Below are 27,529 nucleotides of genomic sequence, written 5' to 3'. Positions count from 1 at the left end.
AGATAGAATAATTTTGTTTGGAAGAGACCCTCAAGATCATCGAGTCCAACTATAACCTAACTCTAGCACTAAGCCATGTCCGTAAAAATCTCATCTACACGTCTTTAAAACAAACTCCAGGAATGGTGACTCCACCACTTCCCTGGGCAGCCTGTTCCGATGCTTCACAACTCCTTCTGTGAAGAAATTTTTCCTAAAATCCAATCTAAACCTCCTCTGGTGCAACTTGAGGCCATTTCCTCTTGTCTGGGATCACATCCTTAGACTGAGATTTTGCACAGTGGAAAGGGAGTGCTGAAATGAAGTTCTGCTTTCTGCAGAGGTTCTCGGAGGAGAGGGAAAAGGAGATTGAGAAAGCCAAACCAACCCTTGTGTTTTGACAAGAAGATGACTTCATGGTTTCACAGCTATTTCTGCAGTTTTCTTCTCTTCTCTGACCCAACTGTGGGACTCCAAACATGGCAGTGACGTAGGTGGATGATGGAGCTTTCTAGATGTCTAAGCACCCTCCTGTACACAAAGTCTCATAGATGAGGTACTAGCAGATGAATCTGCTCTAACTTTACAAGGTAAAATACTGTGGTGGAGGGTTTTTTTCCCCCTGACTTTCCTACTGTGAGAATAATTTGGTCTTTAATTAAACCTGGCTGGGGGTGATTCTGTATTTTGCTAGATTGAATTTTCAAGAATTTATAAATATTGACCAAAAAGTGGATAGAATTCTCCATTTGAAATTCACGTTATAAGATGTTCCAAATTTCTGATAGTGAGCAGTTGAAATGAAGCAATAGGAGTTGCAAGAACTTACGCATTCTGAAAAACAGCCCCATACTGTGTTTTCACTTGAAATGTTATCTATAGTGTATCTATAGGTTTTCTCTGTGTGTGTGGTGGTGTGGGGTTTTTTTGTTTTCTTTTTTGTTTTGTTTGTTTGTTGTTGTTGTTTGTTTTTTATATGTGTGAGTGTTCTATATAACCTGATACATGTTGTCTGACTGTTGATGTAGTCATGCCACAGCTTGAAAAAGTTGCAAAAAGCATTGGCTGAGGGACAATCTGAACATTTTCTTTAACAAATGGTCTCCAGCTTTAGTTTCAACAAATAAAGGCAGTATGTAGTAGTTCAAGATAAATGTGTTTGAGAAGCATATATGTATAAATGATCTCCTTTCTCAACTCATATTAATTTTGACCCGACACATTACTTTTTAATTTGTAAGCAAAAAAAAAATGGTTTTGGTCTGTTGGAGTTTCTTTGCTTTGATATTATTCCTTCCCTGCAGCTGCTCTCCTTCAGTAGTTTGGGGAGCCCAAGATACCAGAAGATTTGTGGAAAATACTCTGAGATGGTGTTGTTTTTTAATAATGTCCATGTCGGTTTAGAATCTCTTTCAATAATGTGTATTTTTTGTTTGGCTGAGCTTCTTTATCCTTCTTCATGTCAGAGTTATCATTTTTATCTGCAAGTGCTCATCCGCTGCAGGCTTAATGCAAAGCTGATTGTGACCCTACTGCATCTTATCATGAATAGATCATTGATACTCAACTAGGTGGAAATAATTTTCTATGACAAAGCAGAAGAATTTCAAGTCATATCACACTAACCTCTGGTAATTTACTGGGATTTACAGATTAAAATGATTATTTGTGAAGTGACTGTGGTATAACACTTAACAAAGAGAAGGAAAATCAAACACATTTTGTATGATTGTATACACTTGTCTATTTTTATATGTGCGCATAAGCATTTTGTTTGTATATACATAGCATATGCAGTATAGCATACCGTAACCTGTGTATGTAAAAATACGTATAATATTTATGTAACACTCACATGCATTTGACAGCTTTGAGACTGCAGATGGATTTTTTGAAGTCGCGATTTTTAAAATTTTTTTTTTAGATTTGATTTAGCTTGTTGCTTTCTTATAAGGAAAAAAATATACTTTTAACTCAGAATATGCTAATTAAGTAAGTCTGAAGCTCTATCAGTTAAGTCAATCAGAAGAGCGTCAGTTATGCCTAAGATCACATAATTGATGCCAACAATGTAATTTTACTGTATTGGCAGGTAAACATTCAGTGTTTTGTCTTTGTTCAGATGGTAGACTTCCTTTGCTTTTCAGTGTAAACCTCCTAGTAAATAATTTGCAATTTATGAGGAAAACAATGACAATGCATATAATTAGCAATTCTCTTGTTACCTCTATTTGATTACATTCCTGCTATCACATGCAATATGAAACCATCTATTATGAGGTATAGAATATGTAAATATCTAACTTTACAAGAGAAACTGGAGACTGGTCCTTTTTCTAAAGAGGTGGAAAATAAAGGAATAATTGTCAACCATATCCTTTCATTTTCTTGAAAACATCAATTACATTTACAAATCTCAGAAACACAAGCCCACCAGTGGAACAGAAATAACTCCTTTCAATGTGCTTCAAAAAAATCTAATCACATCTAACAGCTGAAACTTATTTACAACTGTAATTTGAAACATTAATTATGATAATGTGCTGAATTCTTTTGTAGCATGGTTCTCAAAAGCCTGGCAGTTCTCTTTTTTTGGTCTTGATGTAACATATGTTTTGTGACTTGGAGAATTTATCTACCTTTCTCTCTTGTTTCTCATGTTTGTTAACTCTTTTCCTCACCTTCTCCATTATTTTTTTTTTCCTCTCACTGGCTGTTAATTCAAGAGATGGATTTTGGTGCCTATACTGACTCTTAATGCTGTCAACAACTGAATGTAATGTTTGGTATTTTTGACACACCAAACAGTAGCAGTGATGCTGTGATTCCAGGGCACTTCCACAGTGTCAGGGCAGCAAAAACGCTGCTTATATCTTTGTCTTGCCTTAAGGCTATGGCTTAAGAAGGTACCTTCTTGATATACATATATATTTGGCTTTATTAAATTGGTTATTAAATTGTTTTTGAAAGTGCTTGGTTATTGCTACGCTAGCTTATGTAGTTGTAAGTAAAGAGAATCTGTGTGAGGAAATACTTTAATGATTTGGTTTTCAGTTGTGAAAAATAAGTCAAGTTGTCAAGATACCTGGCTTTACTTTGAAAGCCTTTAAAGAAAATGACAAAAGGGCTCTATTTTTCTTTTTTGTTTTGTTTTTCAAGTTGTGTTTTTCTGTGACGGGAGATTAGCCAAAAAAATGGAATTTTTATTAGGACATGAAAAGGTCTCTAATGACCCTTGAAAGTGGACAAAAGGGTAGTACAATAAGTGACAGAACTCTAACAAGGGTGGAGGGCATTCCAGGAAAAAAAGACATTAAATCCTTTAATTTTTTTCGGCTCACCATTTTCTGACAGCTTATCAAGTGGTTGGGACTTGTTTGTTTTGGCATGCGGTTCATTCATTGTAGGCAGCCGGTACTTTGTTCTTCTTTGTGGTTTCCAAAACCTGATTGTGTTTATCCTAGACTGTGGGAAAAGTGTATATTCCTGTTTCCTTTATAAAAGTAAACGTCAGGTTTTGTATGAAATTTTATTTCCCATATTTTCCATTCCATTAATCATTATTGTTGAAATATGTCAGGCTTTGGCACATCATCTTTTGTTTTCGTATGATTGTCCAGATTGTAGTGTCAGTGTGTGACCTGTTAAGTCAAAAAATAAGCATGATTGGGCTGTAGTAATTATTACTTCATGAAGTGTAGCTGAGGAACACACACCATTATTGAAAAGGGACCACAATTTAATTTATTGCTACTAAAATACTTTCAGGGGATATCTAGCTATTGTTGTATAGTGCTTTCTCACTTAATCTAGAGAAGACAAAACTAAAGGGAGCCATGATAATGACTCTTCACATACTTTGAGGTAGCTGTAAAAAGGAAGGGAATAATCTGTGTTTCCCGTCTGTGATGAAGAAGAGGAGAACTAATGTGCTGCACTTGCAGTAAAGGGTTTTAGTCAGATATTAGGAAAAAACTTTGTAATTATACTGGGATATATTGCTTAGGGAGACTTTGACATCTCTGCGATGGAAAGATTTTAAGAATGGGTCATAGGCACACGTTGTCTGGGAGTGGCACCAGTGTCTTTTGAGTCTGCCGGGTACGGGACTAGAAGTTCTCAAGAGAATTTGCAGCCCTGTTCCTGGGATTCGTTGTCTTGAAAATGCCGAAGATCTCTGTGCAGCTCCCTGTTTGCAATTTGTTTTCACCTTTTCAAATCTGTGCTTCTGTACTCATATGTACACCTGCAATTGTGTATTAGAGCTGTGCTCCATGATTAGGGCCCTGGTTTTGGGTTTGCATGTGCCTTAATTTATCAGCAGGAAAAAAGAGGGGGAAAAACTTTTCATGTTGAAGGAGGAGACGATTCGCAAGAAGAAAGAATTCTTTTTGTGTTCTGCATATTTAGATTACGGATAACACTGTGTTAAATCAATACCATATTTTCTTTTTCATTGTCTTGTGGCTTACTGACAATGTAATATTTGAAGACTGTTTAATAACTTCAATCAACTCCTGAACCACAGTAGGTGACCAGACATTTCATAAGGTCATTTTTTTTTTCCTGCTTTCAAAGTAGCATCATTGGAGGTTTGCATTTTAAAAAGAGATTAAAATGTCTCTCATTAGGAGAGAATGAAGATAATACTAAATGTGAGTAACAGGAATACAAAATCACAAACGTTTAGAGGTGGCGAAAGCCTCATTTGTTATGACATTCATCTTTCTGCAAGCCCAAGGTTGTTCTGTGTTGTACTTGACCATATTTGTTTTCATTGTTCTTCAGAAATAGATTTTATTAAGTTGACTGGAAAACAAAACAAAAAACACCACGAAAACAAACAACAACCAACCAAACTAAAAACCCAAACCAAAAAAACCAACCAACCAAAACCATCTGAGCTGAAGTACAAATTAAACTTCTGGTACTGAAATTCTTGAAGGAAGTGGTTATATTTTTATCTGTTTTATGTATAGTTTTATGCATTTGATTAGTTTTGATTACTTTACAGTGATGTGACAGAAAGAAACCTGAATGGTTTCAAATTCTGGAGAAGCTTCTAATCAGTTTTTACATTTCTTTTTTTCAGCGACTTTCTCGGAATGCCTCTGGAGATACAAGCATTCAGTTTCTAGGCACAGTGGTAAGTATGTACAGCTGTTGTCAAAAGTTATGTTGGTAGAGGAATATAATCTAAATAGAAAATAGGTGGATGACACGGGCGGTGCATTTATGCTTGTGTTTCTGAAGGTTAGTATTATGCGTAAATATTGTGAGCTTAACAGCTGAATTTAGGCAAATTTCTGAAGCTGACTTCCAAGGCATGGCACACAGTACCTGCATTCCACATTTCAGTCGACTCAAATCTGCCTCTGTTTCATTTACAAGGCATTTAAGAGCCACTAGCTGTAGACTTGTAATTTTATTGCAACATACTCGGGTTTGATCCACATCAAGATCAAATCGACTCTTCCCACCACCTCAACTTTCTGGTCTCTGTTGCTTCACCATACCATGTACCCTCACATCCAGAGGCACATCAGTAACTGTCTTATAAAAAGACTATATAGTGGTGCAAACTGTTCTGTGGTTCTCCCAGGTTTTGTTTGTTGGAGGGAAGTACGTTTAAAATCCTAATCAGATTTTATGCCATTGGTCAGAATTTACTCAATAAAATAGATTTTTTTGTCTGCTCTTATCTTGAGCAATCATGTATGATATAGAAACTAAAGTTTTGTGTTATGCGATGGATGCTTATAAACATATATGTGATTGAAGCAGCATCAAATTCCATCATTTGCATGATTAAAATGCAGTCATTGATTCTTTCCAAGTTCGTTATACACCTAAAAATAGTTCTGAAAAGGAAATAAAATTCAAGTGTCCCCTAAAGTCAGTTGTCCTAATTGCTGCCAACAGGTTTCCCTGCAGTGACATTAACAGGAATGAAATGTTCCCTTTAGAATTTAGTCCTGACATTTCTGTTCACTATATGTTTTGGACAAAAGTAGATTAAGATTGTGTATGATAATGTTTTAATTCTACTTACTTGTAATTAGTTCTTCTACAAGTCCTATGAAGCCATTTTTTGGGGAGGTATAACACGGTAAGAGTGAACTTGACAAGAATACCTTGCATGTTGTTTTTTAGAGATGAAAAGTGTCCCTAATATTTTTTGCTTCTAGAAATGTATCTGTATATGCATATAGATTTGTCTTTTTCAATATCAAGCAGAGCAGCAGTTACAAATAAGACATAAAATAAAAGTTTTGTTCTGCCCTATTGTATTTATAATGATGCTTCAGCTCTGGAGTTGCATCCTGCATATCCAAGATTGCTGCTGGCTGCCTGATCTGATAGTCTTTGTGTGAGAAGAAAATAATTACTCCAGGTAGATAGGATATAAACACAAACGCAACTTGATAATACTGCAAATTTTTTAATCAATCTCCTTAGGTGGGTGCTGTAGCAGAGAAAATTCTGATTAGGTGTGTGTTTAGTGGCATTAAAAATTAAATTTGATGTTGGTTATGAGAACATTTCGTATTCACATGTTAGAAGTGCACTGCAGTCTCACAGGCTAGAACTCTTGTGCTGGGCCTTGTGGAACAGCAAAAGATGACAAAAGAGGGTACAGTACTGATGTGCTTTTAGCTTTAAAAAATTGATGATGAAACAGTTAATGGATTGTAATATCTATCAGGTTTTACTAACTGCATCATGTGTGTTTATTGGATCCTAGTTATTTTGGGACATCGAATATGTGATTACCACTAAAATTCTCAAGAGGACTAAAAAGAAAAGCCTGTAATACTCTATCGACCATTTTTAGTTAACATAAATTATGCACGTCTTGCTGCTCAAACCCAGAGAGAGAACTTTAGCGAGCAGGGCGGAGAAGCAGTAATGAAGTCTGCTTCCCAGGGTTTGCTCTGATACCAGTTTTCCCACAGAATCCAAGCCAGAGTCTGCACCTGTGTTTCTGTCAGTTCCTCTGGCCTACTGTCCCTCTCATCTCCCCAAAGTCCTTTCCTTTATTTAATTCATCCTTTGCTCCTTTAACACCCTTCTGCACTTTTTAAATCTCATTTTAATACCCTCACCTTAGGTAATAGGGAGGGGGAAGGATGGGTTTTCCTTGCAATGGTAGCCTCTACAAATTGTCTACACATGTAGATCTACACAGTCTGTATGTATGTACTTGCATGTGTATCTGTACACGTCCACAAATGTAAATGTTCAGTCAAAGAAAAAATATCACCTTGAATGAAACTCCTAGAAATACATTCTGGGCTCACCATCACCTATCTCTCACTAAAACTTTGCTAATATAGAAGTGCAGTTAAGGTAGCCTTTGAAAAGAATATTTGGCAGCAAGAAACTCTTGGTTGCTGGTTATTATCATAGTGTATTGTTATCAACATATTAAACAGCTTGTGAAATTATTGCTCTGCTCTTTTTTTGGTAAGAGAAATCGCTAGGGATAGCTTTGAGCGTTCTGTGTTTCTTTTGATGGTGGCAAATGCTGACGGCATTTCGGTGGTGGCGGGCAGCGTGGTGCTACTGAGCGTATGCACTGCTGACCCGTCCATCATGATGTCTCTTTAGAGCCAGCTGATCAGGACCACAGCTCCCTGGCTTGTCAGGAGGGCATCAGCTTCGATAAATGGCTTCACTTGATGGGTTTTTTTGGGGTTTTTTTGTTTGTTTATTTGGGGTTTTTTGTTTTGTTTTGGTTTTTGGGTTTTTTTTTACGTTGGACAGTAGAAATAATTCTATGACTGGTTTTTGATAAAACACAAGCCAGCTGACACTCGGAGGAGAAGCGAAAGGTGTGCTTCCCTGTTAGAAACATCCTTGCTGTCCTGGTTAGCTGGGTGAAGGACAAAGAAAACTACTTCGCAGCAGAAGGACAACAGTTTAATATGAATTCTGCTGCATGACATATGGTAGACGTGTCGACAGTAGGACAAATATTTCTATTAGTGTAGCAGCATATTTCTGTTGTTTTAGAGGAGCACAGGAAAAATCATGTTGCTTTCCCCAGTGAAATCATAGCTTTGGGTGCACACTGTTAGCATCATTTGGGGGTCTACATGGATTTTAATAATATTTCTGTTTGTTTCTGATCATTAGTAGAAATTCTTTGCTACTTCAGCATTTCTCTTCAAATTGTAGTGGCATTAGATAGCTTATTTTCTCTGAGTTGTTTTTTGGTAGAGGGTTATGAGTCTCAGAGCTGATACAGGACTCGTACTATTGGAGGACATACAAGAATGCCCAAGAAACAAGCAACTTTTATATACTTTTAGCTTTAAGAAATGGTTGGTGAATAGGAAACTACACTGATTTGGTTTAATTTCCTTTGGATGATAACATTTTGAGTCCTAATTAAATTATTTCAGAACAGCTCATGGGTTATTGCTGCAATTGAGATGTTATGTGAGTTTTCACTCATTTTTCCTCTCTGATGAACGTGACTAGCTATAATGTGCTGATGGAGTCCTGCTATTCTGCCACTTTAAGCTAGAATTGTTCAGCTGGTATATTTATTAATAGCATTATTGTAACACCAAGGAATCCTACAGTGCTATATATTGTACACAGAAGAAGGAAACAAGGTAATCCATGCTTCAGATTGATGTCCAAAGCCGTGCCCAAAAGCAACACTACTAGGAGACAAGGAGGCAGTCCTTTATGGGTTGTCTCCTGTGTGCAGGCAGCTCACAGAAGTAGATTTGTAACAAACATAAAGATCTATTGACAAATACCAAGCAGAGCTTCTGGTTCAACCTGTGCAGTCCAAAAGCCTGGATGTTTGAGTAGGCTTTTCAAAGGACCAAAGTGCGCCCTTCATTCCTCTCTTTCTAATGAGCCTCCAGTTTCTATCTTGTCTCTTCCTTGCGCCTTCTGTTGTGTTACATGAGAGGAATGTTTTTTGCTGGCCCACTGATGGCCCCAGTCATTTGCTGATTATTCACTCCTGTGTCAGCTGGACTTCAGCAATGAAATATGTGTGGGCAGGCAGCCTTTAGCACTGAGAAAGCTTCAGGGATGCAGAGAACTGCAGATTATTATGGAAGCATTAAGCTTATTCTAGACTGTAACGGCCTCTGTGTAGAATTTAGAATAAAGAAATACTGTCTATATGCTCAGGTGGTGAGTGGCCCGGCTCTGCTGCATCCATAACGTCATTGTCAGCTCTGGGCTGCAGGCTGTGCTCGGCAGCGATGGCCTGCCCAGTGGAACGCTTTCCTCAAAAGAGACAGTCCCAGACAGTGAGAAGTCCCCAGCCACAGTGGAAAATTTTACTGTCCTTTGCTCATAATTCGTGCCATTTTGTTGATCTTCTGTTCTGTAACGTCAGAGAAGCAATATAGAGAAAACCAATTACTTCTTTCCTCTGGGGAAGGATGAAAGGATGTGTATGTGTCAGATGTTAGTCATGTTGTGTAGTATATTACTTTACAATGTTCCTTCAGTGGTAAACACAATATAGGAACCCATGTGGAACAGTGGAATTGCTTTGGCCTAAGAATCAAGCCATCTTTAGGTGCTTCTGAGTTGCCTAGCACCTTTTTTTTGGTTCAGCCTTCTCACTGGAGACTTTTCCATTACTTCAGTCTCATTCCTGATGGAGTGTTTTTTGCCACCTTTGATTTACAAAACACCTGAAGTTTTGCTGTGGAGGTGTATGCTCTTCTATGATTACTATTAGCCTGTTAACGATACACTTGATGTTCTTTAGGTTTTTTGCAGACCCGTTTAGAATAGTTCAGCGATCGCTGTCCCAACCAGATCTGCAAACTCCAAGTTAAGAATACTGGATTTGGAAAAACTAGTCTCTGTCAAGCCCTGGCTGTGCTTTTTAGCATAATTGGCATACGTTCTAGAACAGTAGTAGTCATTCAATATTAATGACTTTTTGATAGTTCTTTCTTTACTTCCAGATAGGGAGGCAGAAGAATGTTTCGTACACAGCCAGGGTTATTAGTTACGTATATTTTTAATGAAGTTAGTCAGACATGGAGAGCGTTACATCAGAGGCATTCCTCAAAACTTCTGCTGTTGCTTCCTGGCTTATTGCATATTCATCATTTATGTATCTAAGGTAACCCTGGGAGCTACAGGTGAGTGTACCAACTTCACTTCTCGCTGCTGATTCCCATTCCCACTCCCTCCTGGCAGGACTTGTCTGCTTTTGCTTCAAGAGCAAATTTCCAACTTTCTGTCCCATTGCTGAGTCTTACAAGTTATCCTTGGACTTTTCAGTCTGTATGTAATCTCATCAGCTTCCAGACAGGTTCCTCCTATTTCTTTCTCCCTGCATTCTTAAAAAGACCAATTAAATAGCAGTAAGGATGGAAGCTTTGACTGTATGAGTCTGATTTAGCTCACAATGACAAATGACAAATGTTTTAACCACCTGCTTCATTTCACTCTTACAAATCATTGGAGTTCTGAACAGGTTTTCTTTCTGCTTTTGTTTTTGTATGTGACGCTTCTGAAAATAGATACCGAAGATTTATGCAGACTTTCAGACATTGGTTGAAAACCTGCAGAGGTTACAAAGGCTGTATTTATTGGAATATGTAGAGTATTAACCACAAGAAAACAAATATAGTTCAGTAGGTATTTATTTTGCAAGCTAATGTCTCTCTCTTTTTTTTTTTTAACCTCTTCCTTATCACAAGCCTTAAGATTAGAGTCCCTGCTGATCTGAAGGGAATTTTAGTCTTGTATAGATTTTTTTTTAAATTATTATTTTATTTCCATCTAGCTTCAGAGTCATTGTGAACTGCAGTGCTTATAGTAGTAGAGCTATCATCAGTAGCATTTCAGTAGCACAGAAGGTGTCACTAGGAGAAACGTGCAGTTGCTTTTGGAAGCTTCCACAAGTCCCTTTTGAATATGGGTGGTGAGAATCCTGAGAGTGGCTACGAGCTGCTGCAGCGTTCTGCAGAAAGTGGGTAATTCATGCAACAAGGATTTCACTTGTGAAAGTAGTGATATTTGGCCTGTTATTGCAACTGGTCAGTGAAAATTGTTGCAGCACACATGATGTGGATGATCAGGTGCAGCCACACAGCTGCATATGCTGTTCTTATTTCAGTTTTGTTATATATTTATATGTTTTAAAGGAGAAGGTATAGTGAACATACTAAAGCTGTCCATTGGGGGCAAACTCAAAAGCACCTGAGAGATTTTGAAATGGTGGTGTTACAAAAAGCCATGTCCTAAAATCACTTAGATTATTTTGGGACTCTTGCTCAGGATTCCATTGGAAAGAGAAGTAAGAAAGCAATTGGAGTTCTTTCTGAATTTTGCTTTCGTGACTTAAAAGAAACCAGAAGTGCCATAAGTTTCCACAGAACAACCTCTTATAGTCTTTACATGAGACCTTCTTGAGCAAGAGATGTTGGTGTCAAGGTGAAGCTGAAGCTGCATATGTGCTTCTTGGATGGCCGTGGTGACCATGCTGGCTGGCCAACTGGCCACTCCCAAATTTCCCTCAGCTGGAGCACGGATTTAGGTCTCTTGGTTTTTTGACACAGCCAATGCTCTTCAGAAGATTTGTGAAAACATACTTATGGTTTCTACAATGCTTATAGACAGTTGGACTTACCTACGTTTTCTTCAAATTTGGTTGCAGTTGATCAGCAGGTTAAAGTAGTGTATGTGGGTAAAATGGGATCATTAGGTGGAATGAGGTGGGGATGGGGACTGAGAGGCAGAAATCTAGATTGCAAGCCTTGCTTTCTTACAAAACCAGACTGGAAATGACCTATTACATTTAGATTCTCATGTTTTGCTTTTTATTTGTTCATTTTTAATCTTGGCTTTCTTTTCTGTTTTCATTTAAAGTTTTAATTTGCAGAGAAAAAATGTGTGATGATGTCATAAGTAGGTCAGAATTCCCATGAATGTCCTTAATGTTGGTGGATTCTGTAGCATGTGTTCTATCTGTGGTGTAGTAGCCTGCTTAAAATAAACTATTATGCCACTTATTCCTCGGAAATAAGCAAATGGAAAAATAAAGATTTCTGATTTTCCTTACTTCATTTGACAAGTTTCTTTCCTATTGAGCTCAGTAATGGTATAAAGACAAGGACTGGACTTGATTGATTAGCCTGTTACTTGGAACACAAGTGGTGGACAGGTTACCCAAGGATAAATCAATTGATTTCCTTTGGTAGACTAAGATTTACCAATGTTGTAATAATTATTAGTTGCTTTGTTTGTCCAAATAATTTGTGGTAGTTTTTGTTTGTCTTTTTTTGTTTTCTTTTTTTCCTTCTGTATCATCTTAGTGATGATCTAGTGTTTTCCTCTGAAGATGACGTGTATTGCCAAGTAATAAACATGTGTAGCCCATGTTTTTAAACAGCTTTTTGATGGCTACAACTTTGGCATATAACCAGGAACTGTTTAGGAGGTATTAATTTATATGGCTTTGAAGCTTAACCAGTGATCTTAATGAAACAAAGGCATGATGAAGTTAGTAAAGCTAATTTAAGTATCCGAATGCAAATTTTAAATGAAGTTTTTTATTGATAATAAATATACTTTGTTTCTCATTAGTCTTCTAGACTTCAGTGATAATATCAGTAAAATAAACATGTTTTACAAAGATTTAACATTAAAAATGCTATTAATATGACCCTTGGTACACCAGCACAATTAGATTTCAAAGCGAGCATTTAGGATGTAACAGCGATTAATGACAACCATCGAAAACAATTTTGAACTCCATCAGTTTAACTCAGGAGGGTAAACTTAATATGATAATTTATCTAGTTGAATTGTATCAGCTTAGCAGGAAAGTATGCAAATATGTGACCCTTACCTAGAATCTAAACGGATGCTGTGCTGATAGATTTATCAGTTCCATTAAAGAACTTTAGGGAACTTTGGAATTTCAGCAATTGTTCCCTTGGAGGCTGAAAACCAAACCTGATCTCATACTGGGACCATTCTGGTCTGCATATTTCCATAATTTGCCTTTGCTACTAATATGACAGCAAGACGCAAATAACTGTTTCTAATAATATCAAATGGAGTTGTGGAGGACAGCATTTTAATGCAGTAAAAGACCTCCCCGTGGGGTTGTTATTGCCACTATAGAACAGCAGTTACACAGTTGCAACAATAGTCTCTTAATTGATTCGTTTAATTAGCAAGAGATGAAGCTTGTGCTGCATCTTGTCATCTGTTATCATGGGGGCGGCTACAGAGAGAATCTTTGCATTTGTCATTCTTTACGGTCGGGTTTAAGTAGAGTAAAAGGAAAATTCCAAACGCGTTTCAGCTGTAGAGGTGAGCGTTGGTAAGAACATTTTGCAGACGTGCTTCCACTCAAGTTTTCAGTGTGTGGACACGTCTGGTTTAAGAATTGGCATGGTCTCTGGAGTAGAATTTATGACAAAGCATTGTTTTACTGGAGGAAAATCTTAATCCAGCTATGCTGGGCATTTCTAACCTAAATATGCAAATCTAAGTATTATCGGAATGGTGGATTATTTGGGGCATCACTATTGTAACAGTTGACTAGATTTTCTTTGAAGAGACAGGGTCAGATTAGTGAAACTGGCCATCTGCCTTGTGATTGCTTTTTCATGGCATTTTTGTTTCCAGACTAGATAAACAATGAATTACATGAGCACATGGTCCATGGTAGGAAGAATGTGTAAAAGAGGGACTTTCTTTGTGGTTGGTTTTCCCCCGAGTAGTTATGAATACAGATATAGTGCTGTGCTTGCTTCTGGGAGATGAAGGTGTTTTTTTTTTTTTTTTTTTTACTCAGATATATTTTATTTACATTTTAAGAGTATGTAAATAAATATATTTTAAAGGCATGTAAATATATCAGGAGCTTTGGTTTCATTTTTCTCCTCTCCTTGGCTTAGTTTTGTCTTCTGTTCAAGGTTATTCTTCCTTATGGAAGGAAATATTTCTAGAGGAGGATGAACTTCTTGTTAAATGCTAATTAAGAAAACGAAGGTTACGTTGGCATACTTCCATTGTCATAGTACTGACCTAAAATAAAGGATCTCTTACTAATCTGAAATAAATTAGACAGAGGGGGAAGCAAATAATTCTGTGCATGTGAAACACTTGAGAAGTCTACTCCTGGTCTATTTTTTAAATTACTGTGCTTTGGGTTTTTTTTGTTTGGTTGGTTTTGGTTTTCCACTTGTATGCTGTAGTGTTGGACATGCCGTCTCATTTTGGAGTACGATAGTACTGTCAATCTGTGTAGCAAAAGGACAATGTACTGTTAGTGAAGGTATCTCTTTTAGGACAATGTAAACGAAGATTTAGCCCACTTATCGTTAAAGATCCCATGGTAATTTCCACAAGGTTTGGAGATTGCTTCATATTCTGAGAGTCTTGGCCAAAGTCCACTTTGTGTAATTACCTTCTGTCTGCACAAATCCCTCATGCAATTTTAGATGTGTTTGGTATTTTTCACTTCCTGTCCTAAATAGTGAAAATATTGCCACACGCTGCAGACAATTACTGTGGGTTATACTCTAAGTTCGAATAAAGAGATTCCTGTAAATTGCCTCTAGTAATTTTTGTCTTCTCATTGTTAAAGCAGCAGAATGTGACAAAAGATGAGTAAACAGTAAGATATATAACTAAATTCGCAAAACCGATCAAATAACTCTGATTTTTTTTATTTTTTTTTTTTATTTTTTTTTACTTTTCTGTTTCATTGCATTTTTGGCTGTGTGTGAGCTAAACTATTTCCACTGCTAGGACCATCACTGAGGGAAAGGCCAACTCTCAGACCATGTCAGAGGTCACACTTAACACACCACAGGGGCTTTGAAGCAGTTGGGGAGCCAAGTGCCTTCATCATGCGCTCGGTTGGCTTTTACTTGTGTTCCATACCTTTTTGTTCTCGCAGCTGAAACTGTGCTTTTGTCTCTTAACTGGTTTCAGTTCCTCTTTCCAGATACCTCTCATGGACTCCAGAATATGCCTTCAACCATGTCTTCAAAATGGTCTGCTTCTGTGTTGTCTCTTTTGGTAGAATTTGTTGCCTTAGTATATACTTGAAGTTCAGTCTTCCCTGTGTTCATCACCAAAGCCTTAACGTTATTTGGTCGCATGTCATGTCAAATCTTTTTTTGTGATATTTCATTTCTTCTTTCTTGTCAGCCTTTCTTTGATTTTTCTGCCATATTTATCTTCTCCATCTTTTCTCAGATTGCTTCTCTTGTGCATTTCCTGTGTCAGGTTTTTTTTTAGGCATAGTGGGGTTTTTTTTGCTGGAGAGATACATGGGTCGAGAAGAGAGGTATTACTGTTAGTCTGACATGAACTTTCATGTTTTTCTGTAAGGAGCATTTAGGAGAAGCATAAGGATAAACTATGGAAAAATTGCTATGCATCAGCCAGTTGTACAGCTATTGATGTTAACATGGAAGTATTACAGACAGGGAACACAAGGGACTCAAAAATCTTTCCTTTGCCCCTGTTGTGTATCTTACAGTATCTGGGTCCGGTTTATTTATTGCATATACAATATAGTATTAGCCTTCAGCTGATATTTTGAAGCTCTGCAGTTTTTTTCCCAGTGTTCGAGGCTCAATGCCAGGGGTGTCAAACTCATTTTCACTGGGGGCCACATCAGCCTGGCGGTCGCCTTCGAAGGGCCAGATGTAATTTGGGGACTGTATAAATGTAACTACTCCTATGTTTATACAGTCCAAAAATGACATCCGGCTCTTCGAAGGCGACCGCCAAGCTGATGTGGCCCCCGGTGAAAATGAGTTTGACACCCCAATCTATGCAAATAACAGGAGTATTTACCAAGCAGGAACAGACAGTTTGTTTCACTTTTTATAAAACTCAAGTTTCACATGAATTCTGTGTAAAGTACATTGCAAATTACATTACAAATTACATGCGGAGGACAGCAATCCACACTGCTGCAAACATGCAGACTGGTACAAACAGGCAGCCTCAGTCTTTGTTTCATTCATGCCATTTGCTACTTAGACCCCGTGCCCGTAGTAAGGCGAGGGAAGGTGAAGTTGTAGTAGGAAGTATCATGCTCGTGTGACCATCTCCCAAACACCAGCCTTACGTCTTGGAGAGCTGCCATGCTGGCAGGGTGCGCAGGAAGTATTCGCATAGCAAATTGTGTTACGAGCGGCAGAACCACAACAAGGCTCTTCCTGCATCTGATGATAATTGTTCGACTGGGGGGAGGGAGGGAGAAAAGGGAGGTCAGGGCGTTGCGGATGAAAAGGAAAGGCCCGCGCTATTGTAAGGACAGTGAAAACAAACTGCCCCTGTGCCAAAGAGCTTCAGCGTATGTGACACAGCAGCGCTGAGCGGGATGTGGGAATATTCCATCGAAGCTGAAAAGCCCTGTGGGTAGGAAAGCTGTGGTGATGTCCTCTGTTTCCACTGCTACCTCCTTCTCCTCCCTACTTCAGAGCGATTTCTCCTCACATGCCCCTAGAACCAGCCCCCACTTACCACTTTCTTTGATGTCAGTCTTCATATGGGGAAAAACAAAGATGTTTGAATTTTAAAATACTTACATTAGTGTTCTGTTACAAGTCTTCGGGCGTTCCGTGTTTTTTTGTAAGGGTTTTGTGTTATTTTGTTTTTTTCTCCCTAGGTTTATCTTTTCATTATAAAAGAGCTGCAGGGGAGCCCTCCCTTAGCCCTGTGAGCCCTTTAAGTTCCAAGCCCACTGACCACACACCCCCTGCCCGTTCAAAGCAGGGTCAACTAGGGCAGTCGGATCAGGGCCGTGTCCAGCTGACTTGTGAATATCTCTAAGGACTTCACAATTCCACATCTCGACAATGTATTCAGTGATTTTGCAAATTCTTGGGTGTCCCTGAAGGCTTTGTAGGGCAGTGACACAGAAGTGATATAGATGGAGAAAATCAGGACAAGCAATTCCAGGTGTGCGGTAATCCCGAGTGTAAAAAGGGCATAATCATTCTTTGCGAGAGCTTGTATGACTGCACCAGTTGAGGAGCGGTCAGAAGCTCCACTTCTAATCTGAAAAAGGATGGATGCTTGTGGTGGAAACATAGGCATGGAGCAGAATGCACTGGCAGTGTTGTAGAGGTTTGAAGATCAAGAGTGCTCTGGCAGGTTGGTGCCTCTTAACCTGTCAAAATCCAGCTGGAAGGCAATGATGGAAACTGTAGAGAAGGCTAAGAAGAGATTATAACCAGAGATGAATTGAGCTCTCCAACAGTCTACTATTAGTGCCCTGAAGGAATAATGATTTTAATAGAAACATCTGTAGGTTGTGCAGGAAACCATATCAGAGGCAAAGTCTCAAGCAAAGTGAATCTATATACAAAACGGTGGGTTTCCCCCCCCCGCTCCTCAGTAAACACTTTCTAACCATGTCACAGTTAAATGCTAAAAAGTAAATGTGCAGGTTTTGTAGATGTGTGTTAAGTTTGCCACTTTTCTTTTGGATGGTAAGTAAATTATTAGAGAGAGAAAAAGTGCATCACTTACACGCCTCAATAACATGAGGGTTCACTGAGAAGCTAAGAATTAGAAAAATAGTATCAATGCTGTGTGATTAATTTCCCTCCACAATCTGAAGGGTCAGTGGTTTGTTCTTTGCTCTTTTATTTAATGGAGTTTTCCTTTGCTATTAGAATTATAATTGCCGGCTCGTTTCCATGCGGGTTTCCCTATATTGTTATTTGCGGCGCTTCAGAAGCTTTACTTGTGGCAAACAGCGCCTTTTACCATTCTCCCTTTGAACTCTAATCATAGATTACTTGAGAGGCATAAGGAACCAAAGGTCCATGAGTTCCCTGGAGTTCAGGAAAGAATTTTCATGAGCAAATCACTGATCCATCTTCAGTGGTTCATCTGCTAAGACCATGTGTTAACAGTGGTGAATTTTGGGCCAGAGGCTGATTCTTTTTGGTGAGGAAGCTCCTCCGATTTTGTGCCAGCTCTGGAAGCATTTTTCAAACCTTTGTGGTGTGTCAGTTTTGGTCATGTTGCAGGTGGCACAAGTCAGTTCCAAAATGACTTTCAGCACTGTGAGACTGCTGGGAGGCCCCTCCAGCTGTAGATAAAACAAACTGCTATTCAGCTTCTGATTTGCTTCCTCCTGGCTTGGTTTGTGGTTCATCTACTCAGAGAGGTGGTAGATGCCCCATCCCTGGAGACATTCCAGGCCAGGCTGGACGGGGCTCTGAGCAACCTGATCTAGTTGCAGATGTCCCTGCTCATTGCAGGGGGGTTGGACTGGATGACCTTTGAAGGTCCCTTCCAACCTGAACTATTCTGTGATTCTATAAGTCCACTCCTGCTCTGCTAGAATTGTATTCAAGACGGCATGAGTAACATGAAAGATGTAACAACTTCCCTGAAACTTCTCATCTGAAAAAGCATTATTCTCACTGACAGGTGATTCTGAGTTGTTGGGAGGCTGCTCTGTGTGCGTATACTGAATCGAGTAGGTAGCCTCAAGTTACTGACAATTCTGCTGAAACTGGGCACTGGCTGCCAAAGAATTTGGATGCACTGGGGGATGGAGAACAGGTGCCCCGTAGCTACTTGTATGGAAGGGAAGTAGGGGAGTCTAAGCCAAGTTCTCTTCCTTGGGCTTGAGGGAAGCAGAGTGGACTCCTGCTACCATAGGTGCCCTGCGGTGTCATTCTGGGTAGTGAGGGACGAAGGGACTATCAGAAGACATAGTGAGGCAACTGCTTGAGGTTGTAGTGGAGATATCAGGTCGTTGGAACTCCCTTACATAAATTTTGATGAGCAGAGTAAAAAACATCTGAGATGGAAGTCAGGCCGAAGGCTGTGATTTCCACCTATTTTCCTGTGTGACAGTGTGAGATATCTAGCGCAAGCAAGTCGGATGCTTGGTTTTATGCACAAACTGAAAACCGAATGGCATATATTAGTTTTTGGCTTCGCTACAGACTGTCATACTCTGCAGGCCATTGCGGCTCCTCAGCAGCAGGAGATGAGCAGCGGAGAAGTTCCTCTGCAGAAAGGCTTTGTACAAACGCAGCTGCTTCCCAGGAAACTCACAGCCACAGGCACGCTCAGTGTGAGGAGATGGGGCTGAAAGGCTGAGAGGCTTTTGGAGTGTACCCCGCTCTCTCGTGTCCAAATGAGATCTGCTTCTTTCTACCTAAATGATTTGTCTGTGCCTGATAGCTCAGAACTAGACCTCCAGGGCAGAGTAGCCCAGCTCTGTGCAGCCCTCCGGAGCTCAGCCTGAAACTGCTCTGGTTTGGTTTCGATCCGTTTTTCATTCAGTGTCAGGATTTCCTTATGTAATATACAGCTAAAAGTGATTTTAAAGTACTTTGGCTTAATCATGTTTTCGTTCCCCACCCCCATGCTTTTATGTCTGAAGGCTCCATTAGTGTCCATAACAAAGAGAGAGTAACACAGATGGTAAACATTTTTACCGCAGAACACCAGCAGCGAACACCATATCACTGATTTAGGAGTCTCTGTGCTGTGCTTGCTCAGCTGTATATAATCACTCTCATTTCCTTCCCTTGGGTTTCTGGCTGGCTTAGGGAGACTTTACTGGCATGTTCACTGAAGTCTCCCTGGCATCGCCGAGCTAGCGCTCTGTTCTCATACGTGCCACTTTGCAGAGCAAGAAGCTCCATACTAAAGCTGGTGTGAGCTTTCTGATTTTCAGAAATGGTATTTTCACTGACCGCATGAGACTAAAATTAAAATTCTTTTGGGTGAGGACAGTAACTGCCTTAGCTGCCATGCAGCCATAGTGCTTTTGAATGCCTCCCTGATATAAAAGATAATAAACGTAGGGAACTGTGATTAGCTTTGCTTGAGTTTTGTGGGATAGTTGCCATGGTGGAAACTGGTGTGCATTTGGTACAAAAGCAATTATATTTTTAAAGTTTCGGTTTTCATTCTGGGAATGCTGATAGAAAGGCAAATGCTATGAATAAGGGTTGTTGGCTCTCTGTAGTAGTTCAAATGAAAATATAAAAAAGTAATTCCGTTTGGTGCAGCATTTTACCAAGCCAACTAGCTGTGAGGTTCTTGTTTTATCTTCCTTTTTATTTTTCTTTGTACAAACAAAATAGCAAACTTAGGCTCTGTCTATCAGAAATGCAAGTAGCTTTTCTTTTGTACTTAGATGAGAGAGATAATCTCTAACTAAAATTTCACATTAGCATTCTGCTTGTAAAATAAACCAGTGTCCTTTGGGCCAGAGAAGTTTTTTTAAAAAACAAGTGTGCACTGCAGTCTGTGTAGTGGTGCCCCATTTTGGTGACTTGTTTACTGGTGTGTCTTTCATATCCAAATTCTTGGCTACAGACAAAGCATTCAAATACTTTTCTCTTTGTCAAAAAAGGAAGATTAAAAATTGTCTGAAATTGGAGCCAAGTTCACATTCTCTGGAGTACCGCTTCAGCCTTTGGGAGGACCATTTAGTGCAGAGTAACTGAAAACTCAAGCTAAGTTTGTTTGAACAATCTAAGCTTAAAGAAGAGACAGCAAAACAAATACTTTTTAATTCTTGTGCTTTTTATATTTACACTGGCAGCGGTGTCTTCCTCAGATAAAACGTTTTGATATTAAGCAGTTCCTCTAATTTTACTGGGCTCTGTTTCTTTTTATGGTAACGCACACTGTGCAGGAAGGTCATTATATGGGAGAAAAAAGCTGTCAGCATAAAAGAGAAAGTTAACATTGCACATGTTGTCTTTGTTTATGGGGTTCCTGGAATGTGTTGTGAATCGAGCCAAATGATGGCTTAAACTGTGCTTTTTAATATGCTGGACGGCCTGTCCATACGTTCTGCCAGTAACAGGTATTTCACCTTGCAAGTACAGGTGGTAAAATTATCTGTGAAAGCATCTCAAGTGTTTACTTTGGATGTTGCTAATACTTGGTTTAAAGACCACTTCTATTTTTGGTACAGTTTGGGGAAAAGTGATTGTTGTTACATTCAATTAACCATTCTGGGGTATGATAAGAACATGGAAATTAATAATGAAATATGTATTGGTTGTGTACACAAAGCCAGTTTAGGTTAGTGCTGATCTCAGTGTTGCCCGATGATTGTGCATCACAGGGAGCCTTGCAAACTGCATTGGTGATTTTTGTCTCATTTAGTATTGCATTAACATCTGTGTTACTAATGGCCATTTATCAGCTGGTAGTTTGGTTTGAGTTCCAGAAGAAAGATTAAAAAAAAAATGCAGCTACTTTACGTTTTTTGAGTTCCATCCCCCAACAGGTTTCATGTCTAAGGATAAACCAGGGCAAAGGAGTAAAAACCCTGACCAACTGTTAGGTTACATAAGCAGCAGTGAATTCTTCAATTTTACACCTTATCAAAAGAAGAGCAAAACCTTGTCTTCTCTAAGCTGAAACTACTGCCTTCAGTTTCTACTTGAAATGAGGTTTCCTCATGAACTGACGTGGGGCTGACCAGGGGTTAACTGTCCTAGGGATTCCTGCTGAACCAGTCCTGCACAAGAGTGGGGAAGGAGCCCTGATGGCTTGGGACATGAGGCATCAAATCAACAATTAAAGGATAATAGTGAGTTGGGAAGGAAAGGGAAGACGACTAGCCAGGAAGGATTAGCCTGAGCCAGGAACAAATTTCCTGAAATTATACTCAGGCAGGTGCTTAAAGGGAAGGTGGGTTATTCTCTTTAAGGAGTGATTTTTCAGAAGTGTGTGAGCCAGCTACAAGGAGGTCTGAGAGGCCAGCGAGGAGGAAACTCCATTGGAGAAGAGAAGGATACTGCCTTGGAGGGTCAGGGAGGAAGGGCCGTGCTCATGGAAGACAAGAAGATTTCTGCTCTGCCCTGTGAGAGGCAATGTGCCTTGTACCATGGAGGAGGTCAACGTGCTGGCCCGCAAACCCTGTTCCATTGGGGAAAAACGAGTGTTTAAACAGCTAGTATATGTATTTTCAGCGTGTTTTCTTTGTATAATGTCACTAGATATTAAAAGCAAGACTTGCTGAAAGGAAAACAAATGACTGGTATAAACTAGAGAGGCAAGTTCCACAGGGAAAAACAGAATCTTTTATTAGACCAACTGATGATGTTAGGGAGAAGAAAAGCAGTACCTAAGATTTCTGCCTGTTCCCTGCTGCAGCTTCAGTGGGGATGGGGGATAAAGTTTTGTCTGAGACCTTTTTACAAGCTCCATGACTTTGACATTGGGGAGCTGGAAAGAGTACAAGGGACAAACTGGGCATGAGCACGGTTGAGGAGGGGACTTGCAGTTTCTGCTCTGAAGAGCATGATCTGTTGGTTCAGTATGAGCATCATCTCATGAAATGGCCTGGCATTAACAGATATTGAAGCTACCTGTGTTTAGGTATCACAGCTACCTGTGCTTATTTTTATTAAAATATTCCCAGTTTGATTTTGTTAGCTCAAGCGTATGCACATCTGCCTTGTGAATCAAAGGGAAGATTTGGTTTTCTCATTTTCAATGTGTTTCATTACACTGGATTCCTTTACAAGCCAAGCTGGTATTTGTTTGGCTGAGTTCATTTTGGAGTTGTATGGGAATGGACACCTCAAATGCTAATTTCTGATTTTTATACGCACTATAACACCTACATTATTTCTTTTGGGATTAGCAGTCTTTAGGCAATGGTTTTGTTCAGGAGCAATTACATTAGTGTTCAGTAAAGCTAAAAGTGTGTATTTTACTCTTTAGAAAGCATTTGACAAAGCATTCGTATCCATTAAACACTTCTCCCACCTAAAGGAAGAAAGCAGAGTTTATTTGGATGCCAGTGGTTTCAACATACTACTAGCTTCTGGCCTCAATCTAAATAAAGAGGAGTGAGACCTGCGAAGAGCAAGTATATAAAATTCCAGTGTATTTTATTGGACAAGGAAACTTCATGTTAAAAAAAAGCGCCGTACTTTGAATGATTTCCAAAATATATTGTTGGATTCAAAGCTGTGAAATGTAATTGCTTCTACATCCTGACAGAGCCACAGGATCTGGAGTGGCTTAAGAAAAGTGGAGACTGAACGCCAGATTTTCAGAGGCAACTTAGTCCCACTGAAATTAAGCCGAGTCAGGCAACTAGATGCCTTTGAAATCTGGCTCCGAGCCTGTAGTTTTTGTTGCTGTTAATACTTTGGACATTTTCTTTATGCCAGCCCTTCGGTTCAACTCAAGGAACAGGAGAGGGATTTCCTGTGTCGGTCGGCAACGTGCTGTTCAGCACTGGAGCTATAAACCCACATGCGGGACTCGCTCTACCTTGATGTTGCTCTAGTAGGGCTCAAAGTTTAATTGCCGATACAGCTTTTGACTTCATTTTGAACTGCAAATAAGTTCTGAAGTAAGGAAGATGTCAAAGAACGATTTCCCCTTCCCTCCCCCTGCTTTTTCCCCTGTGTTTCAGAAAGAATATATATCCCAGCAATGTGGAGCTCGTTGTGTAGTCATAGTTTTATTTTATGAGTAATAATGCTATGCTGCTTTTAAAGGGAGGAGCAGCCTCAGAATGTTGGGCTGGAAAATAGCTAAAAAGTATAATTTTTTTCCCATCAAATTATAAAACTGTGCTAACTGAAAGCGCACAGTGAGTAGGAAGTGAGCACTAATCTATTTGGCTCTGTCTGAACCTTCATATTTCTATTTATCTCAGTAGGAGATTTTAATATTCTACTGATGTTATTTTATATTTTGCTGACTTTCAGGTTGAGATATTGGCACTTAAAATCATGTTGACTGCCTGAATGCAAAATCAAGCTTTATGAGAATTAATAAAATCATGCTATTATGAATCTTGGAGACGGCACTAGCTGATACAAATGGTGTCTAAAATGATGTAATGAGCTGGTTTTGCCTTTATTTCAAAGCTCTTTCTCATACACTTGAAAGGCTTTTGCAAAGGTGTATGCATATTAAAGCCCAAATTCTGCTTATATTACCAGGAGAGTATCCCTAATTTATCTAACCAACAAAGCTAGAAGTATAAACTGAACTTCTTTCCAGTACCTACTTTATTAATTGTGAATTACTTCTGCCCGGTCCCCAGTTTGCCCTCTGATTTTTCCCTAAATTCCTGCCGCAGTTCCAGACCCCAGTATTCAACACACCTGGGCTTTGCAGCTGGTTCAGTGAGAATGGCAAACAAGCTGGAAAGATGAGTGGAACTTGATTTAAAGTTTTGACACGTGAGGGCACTATTTGTGGTGTTGAAGATGTGCAGAATGGTGAGGAATACAATATGTGAGCTGAGTAAACTGCAGCTCAACACACGACTGGAAAAGTGTATTTTAAAATAATAGCCAAACCCATTTTATTTAATCTATGACAAAAGTGGAAACACAAACAATGTTTTAAAAATTAATTCACCATTATAAATTAAAAAAAAATTATATCTGCTATGCAAGTGCAACACTTATTAATAGTTAATCTATTGTGAAACTTAATTGAATGATCTTGGAGAAATCATGGAAATCTTGTTTTAGCTTCTTCATTTTACCCTGCAAGGTCCTTGTTCATTTTGTGCCTATGTTGCCAGAGGGTGGGTTGGCTCTGGAATTCAGGCTCAGATTTAAACAAATGGGACATGTTATGGGGGAACTCATGAATGAAATCCTGTTGTATACGTGGAGGTGTGAAGGCAAACGGCTGAAAAATCTTTAGATAGGAAGAGTCCTGGGGAAGCAAGAGCCTACAACCATCTCCTTCTCCCTTTGACTGGTAGTCTCGCTGAATTTTGAAGCGAAACAAGTTGACAGAGGAACTGAAGAGTTTTAATCTTATGGCTGTTCCTGAGATAGCTTAAAATAAATCAGTCATTTACTCAAGTAACTTAGTAGGCTTTTAAAAAGATTTGTGAAAGGAACACTGAATTTTTCATTCAGAAGGGTGACTCCAGACTGTCAACTACACCTTAGAGCTGGTAGAAGTAGAGGCTGGGGACACATTTAAGGCCCTTAGTCAGAAAATTGCTCAAGTGTGTGGTTCAGCCCATCCTTATCCTTGAAAGCACTTAGAATGTGACTTAAAGAGCACTTAAAATAGTAAAATGCTTTTATGAGCTGAGATCTGGATAGACATTTTTATATTGATCCGTTATTTAGTTATGTTCATTATAGTTTTTGTTCCCTACTCCAAACCCATGTGTGAGCTCAGAGCACAAGAGAACACCCCCTCCACTTTATGTAGTGCTTTTCCCAGTAATTTGCATGTGAATAAGGATTCATGAGTAACAGAATTATGAATGCCCAAGGAGTCTTTCTTCATTTAGAACAGTTTATTTTCAGAGCTGTCTCTGCACTTCAGTTCCATATAAAGCCTTTAAGATCTCCAGCACATTATGGGCTTGCACTCTACTTTTTCCCACCAGAGAGAATCCTTCTCTGGGTTCTCCAGAACTTCAGTGATTGCCACTGGTACAAATTTTAGAAGCGTGTGTCATTTATCCAGCTTCTGGACACTGTGTCCTTACGGTAGAGGCAATAGCATGGGTACAGGCATGTTGATGCTCTTCAGTTGCAAGAAAAATGGTTAAAGGATGGATTCTTTGTTCTTCAAAAGTCAGTGCCGTGGAGTTGAATAAGTCTGACTGATTTCAGTTTAGCCTGGTGGGAATACAAGATGAGTCACTTGCTCACTAGTATAATTCTATTAGATTTATACGTAGCGCGGAAAAATTAAGCCTGGTTAGCAGTGACAGACTTCAAGTAGGAGGCATCTAGAATACTTCAATACCCAAGAAAGCATTTTCTTGGAGGATAGCTCTACTTTTTTTGTGCAAGGAGAGCTTTGCTTTGATTTAAAAAAAACCACCAAAACTCCTCAAACATGTTTTAAAAATTGCTCATAGGTGTTTGTGAAAGATGAAATGCATAAATATGATATATGATGGAAATATATTGTCAGGCGGACAAATGTATTAGAGATGGGGAAGAAAATTATTCTAAATTCTTAGCACTTGATCATCACTTGTACGTGTGCCAGGTTTCACCTGAAAGCAGGAGGCAGAACAAATGGAGAAAATGTGCCTATTCGGTGAAGAGTGTCTTATTTTGCATGAATAAAGGCTAGATCTGCTCCTTAGGAAAATACTGAGGAACTGAGTCATGTTTTTGTGATTAGTTTTTCAGAGGTGGTAGATCACTATTACATCCATGCAAATCAGTGGAAGCTGCAAATTCTTTCAGAAAACAGGATATTGGTAGTTTAGGTTTCTCCACTGCCTCTCACTTCGAGTAAGTTATTTCTCTCAATGGAGAATTATTAAGACTTTTTTTTTTTTTTTAACGTGAGTTTGTCTGCAGCTTGCCAGTGACATCTTTACTATTCAGGCATGCATGATGGCCCAGTGGGAGTTTCAGTTCACTTCTGATTATTTCCCAGGCTTTGGCCAGAGAATTTCTCAGGCTCAGATGGTTCTTAGCAATTGTTTCAGAGCAATCCCTGTCTTCGCTGCACATCAGTGCCAGATTTTCAAAGATGCAAATGCTGTGTAACGCGTGACAGTTCTGTCTCTGCAGCTCAAATAACGTGTTTTTGAAAAGGCAATTCTTAAGTCTGGTTTTGAGACTCTTGATGATCTTGGTGATACTATAGAGAAAAATGAGTTCTTTCAACAACAGAGAGGGAGAGAGACAAATGTTTTAATCAGAAGAACAAAGAAAACCCGTGTGTACTTGTCAGTAACAGGGTTGGTGGGGAGAATTTACTATTTTTTAATTAAAAAAATGAAAGATTATGTCTCGCCTTCAGACCTCTTGTTTCTGTTTCAAATGATCTGGCCGCATCATTACTTATTAATCGATACTGTTTTTCTGTGCACAATGAACTTATTTATTGTATTTATATAAGACTGCCTGATGAACAGGGTGGCTGCTTACAGCGCGATGATATTGAAGTAGGTTGAGTTATAAATATTTTTAATGATCCCTTTGCTTATGGATGGATTATTCCTCTCAGGGAAGGTGAGGGCTTGCCCAAGTAGCTTCAGAGAACAATTTGAGTGTCAGTTTCACAAGTGAAAAAAAAAAATCTGAAAAGGAAAAGGAAGCAATTCATTCACAACGGGACATGGTGCAGAGGAGGATAACCTGCCTTCAAAGATTTTTGTTTCGAGTATTATAATGTTTAATAAATAGTTTACTTCAAAGGCTTTTGCTGGAGAAAAAAAAATAAAATAAGCAGCTTTCCTGCTATTCTTGTTCACTGGTCCAGCGTTGCTATAAGTAGCTCATATCCTGTCCTCTGTGGTCTCAGGTGGTTAGCTTTTGTTTGGGAAACCGAAGCTTCAGCCCAAAGAGCTGTGCCACCAGTTAAATTATTAGGTAGTTGACAATATGTCTTGAAAATCAATGGAACTCATTGTGGAACTGGGTGGGGGGTGACTTTGGCAGGGGAAGAGGGGTGTCGGTATTATTTTGGGTGATGAGCAAAGGCGACAGATCAGATCATGTAAAAATAGAAGTTACTAAGAAAGGCGTCTAAAGTAAATTCTTCACTTCCATCTTCCCCCACCATGGACTTTTTTTAAGCACTGTTAAAGTTTCATAGAGTA

The 27,529-nt window shown here is 39.1% G+C and overlaps 1 protein-coding gene across 3 annotated transcripts in view; it reads left to right on the top strand.

The window, feature by feature from the left end:
• The window catches only part of PCCA (propionyl-CoA carboxylase subunit alpha), a 287,919-nt gene that overhangs the window by 220,986 nt on the left and 39,404 nt on the right, over window positions 1-27,529 (top strand). For all 3 annotated transcript variants that reach the window (XM_065637581.1, XM_065637596.1, XM_065637588.1), the window contains one exon: window positions 5,072-5,125. In XM_065637581.1, coding sequence (XP_065493653.1) covers window positions 5,072-5,125 — 54 coding nt within the window. The remainder of the gene's footprint in view (window positions 1-5,071; window positions 5,126-27,529) is intronic.

Source organism: Caloenas nicobarica, chromosome 1 (genome assembly GCF_036013445.1).
Source record: "Caloenas nicobarica isolate bCalNic1 chromosome 1, bCalNic1.hap1, whole genome shotgun sequence".
NCBI classification, from domain to species: domain Eukaryota; kingdom Metazoa; phylum Chordata; class Aves; order Columbiformes; family Columbidae; genus Caloenas; species Caloenas nicobarica.
This window is presented reverse-complemented; position numbering and strand designations above follow the sequence as displayed.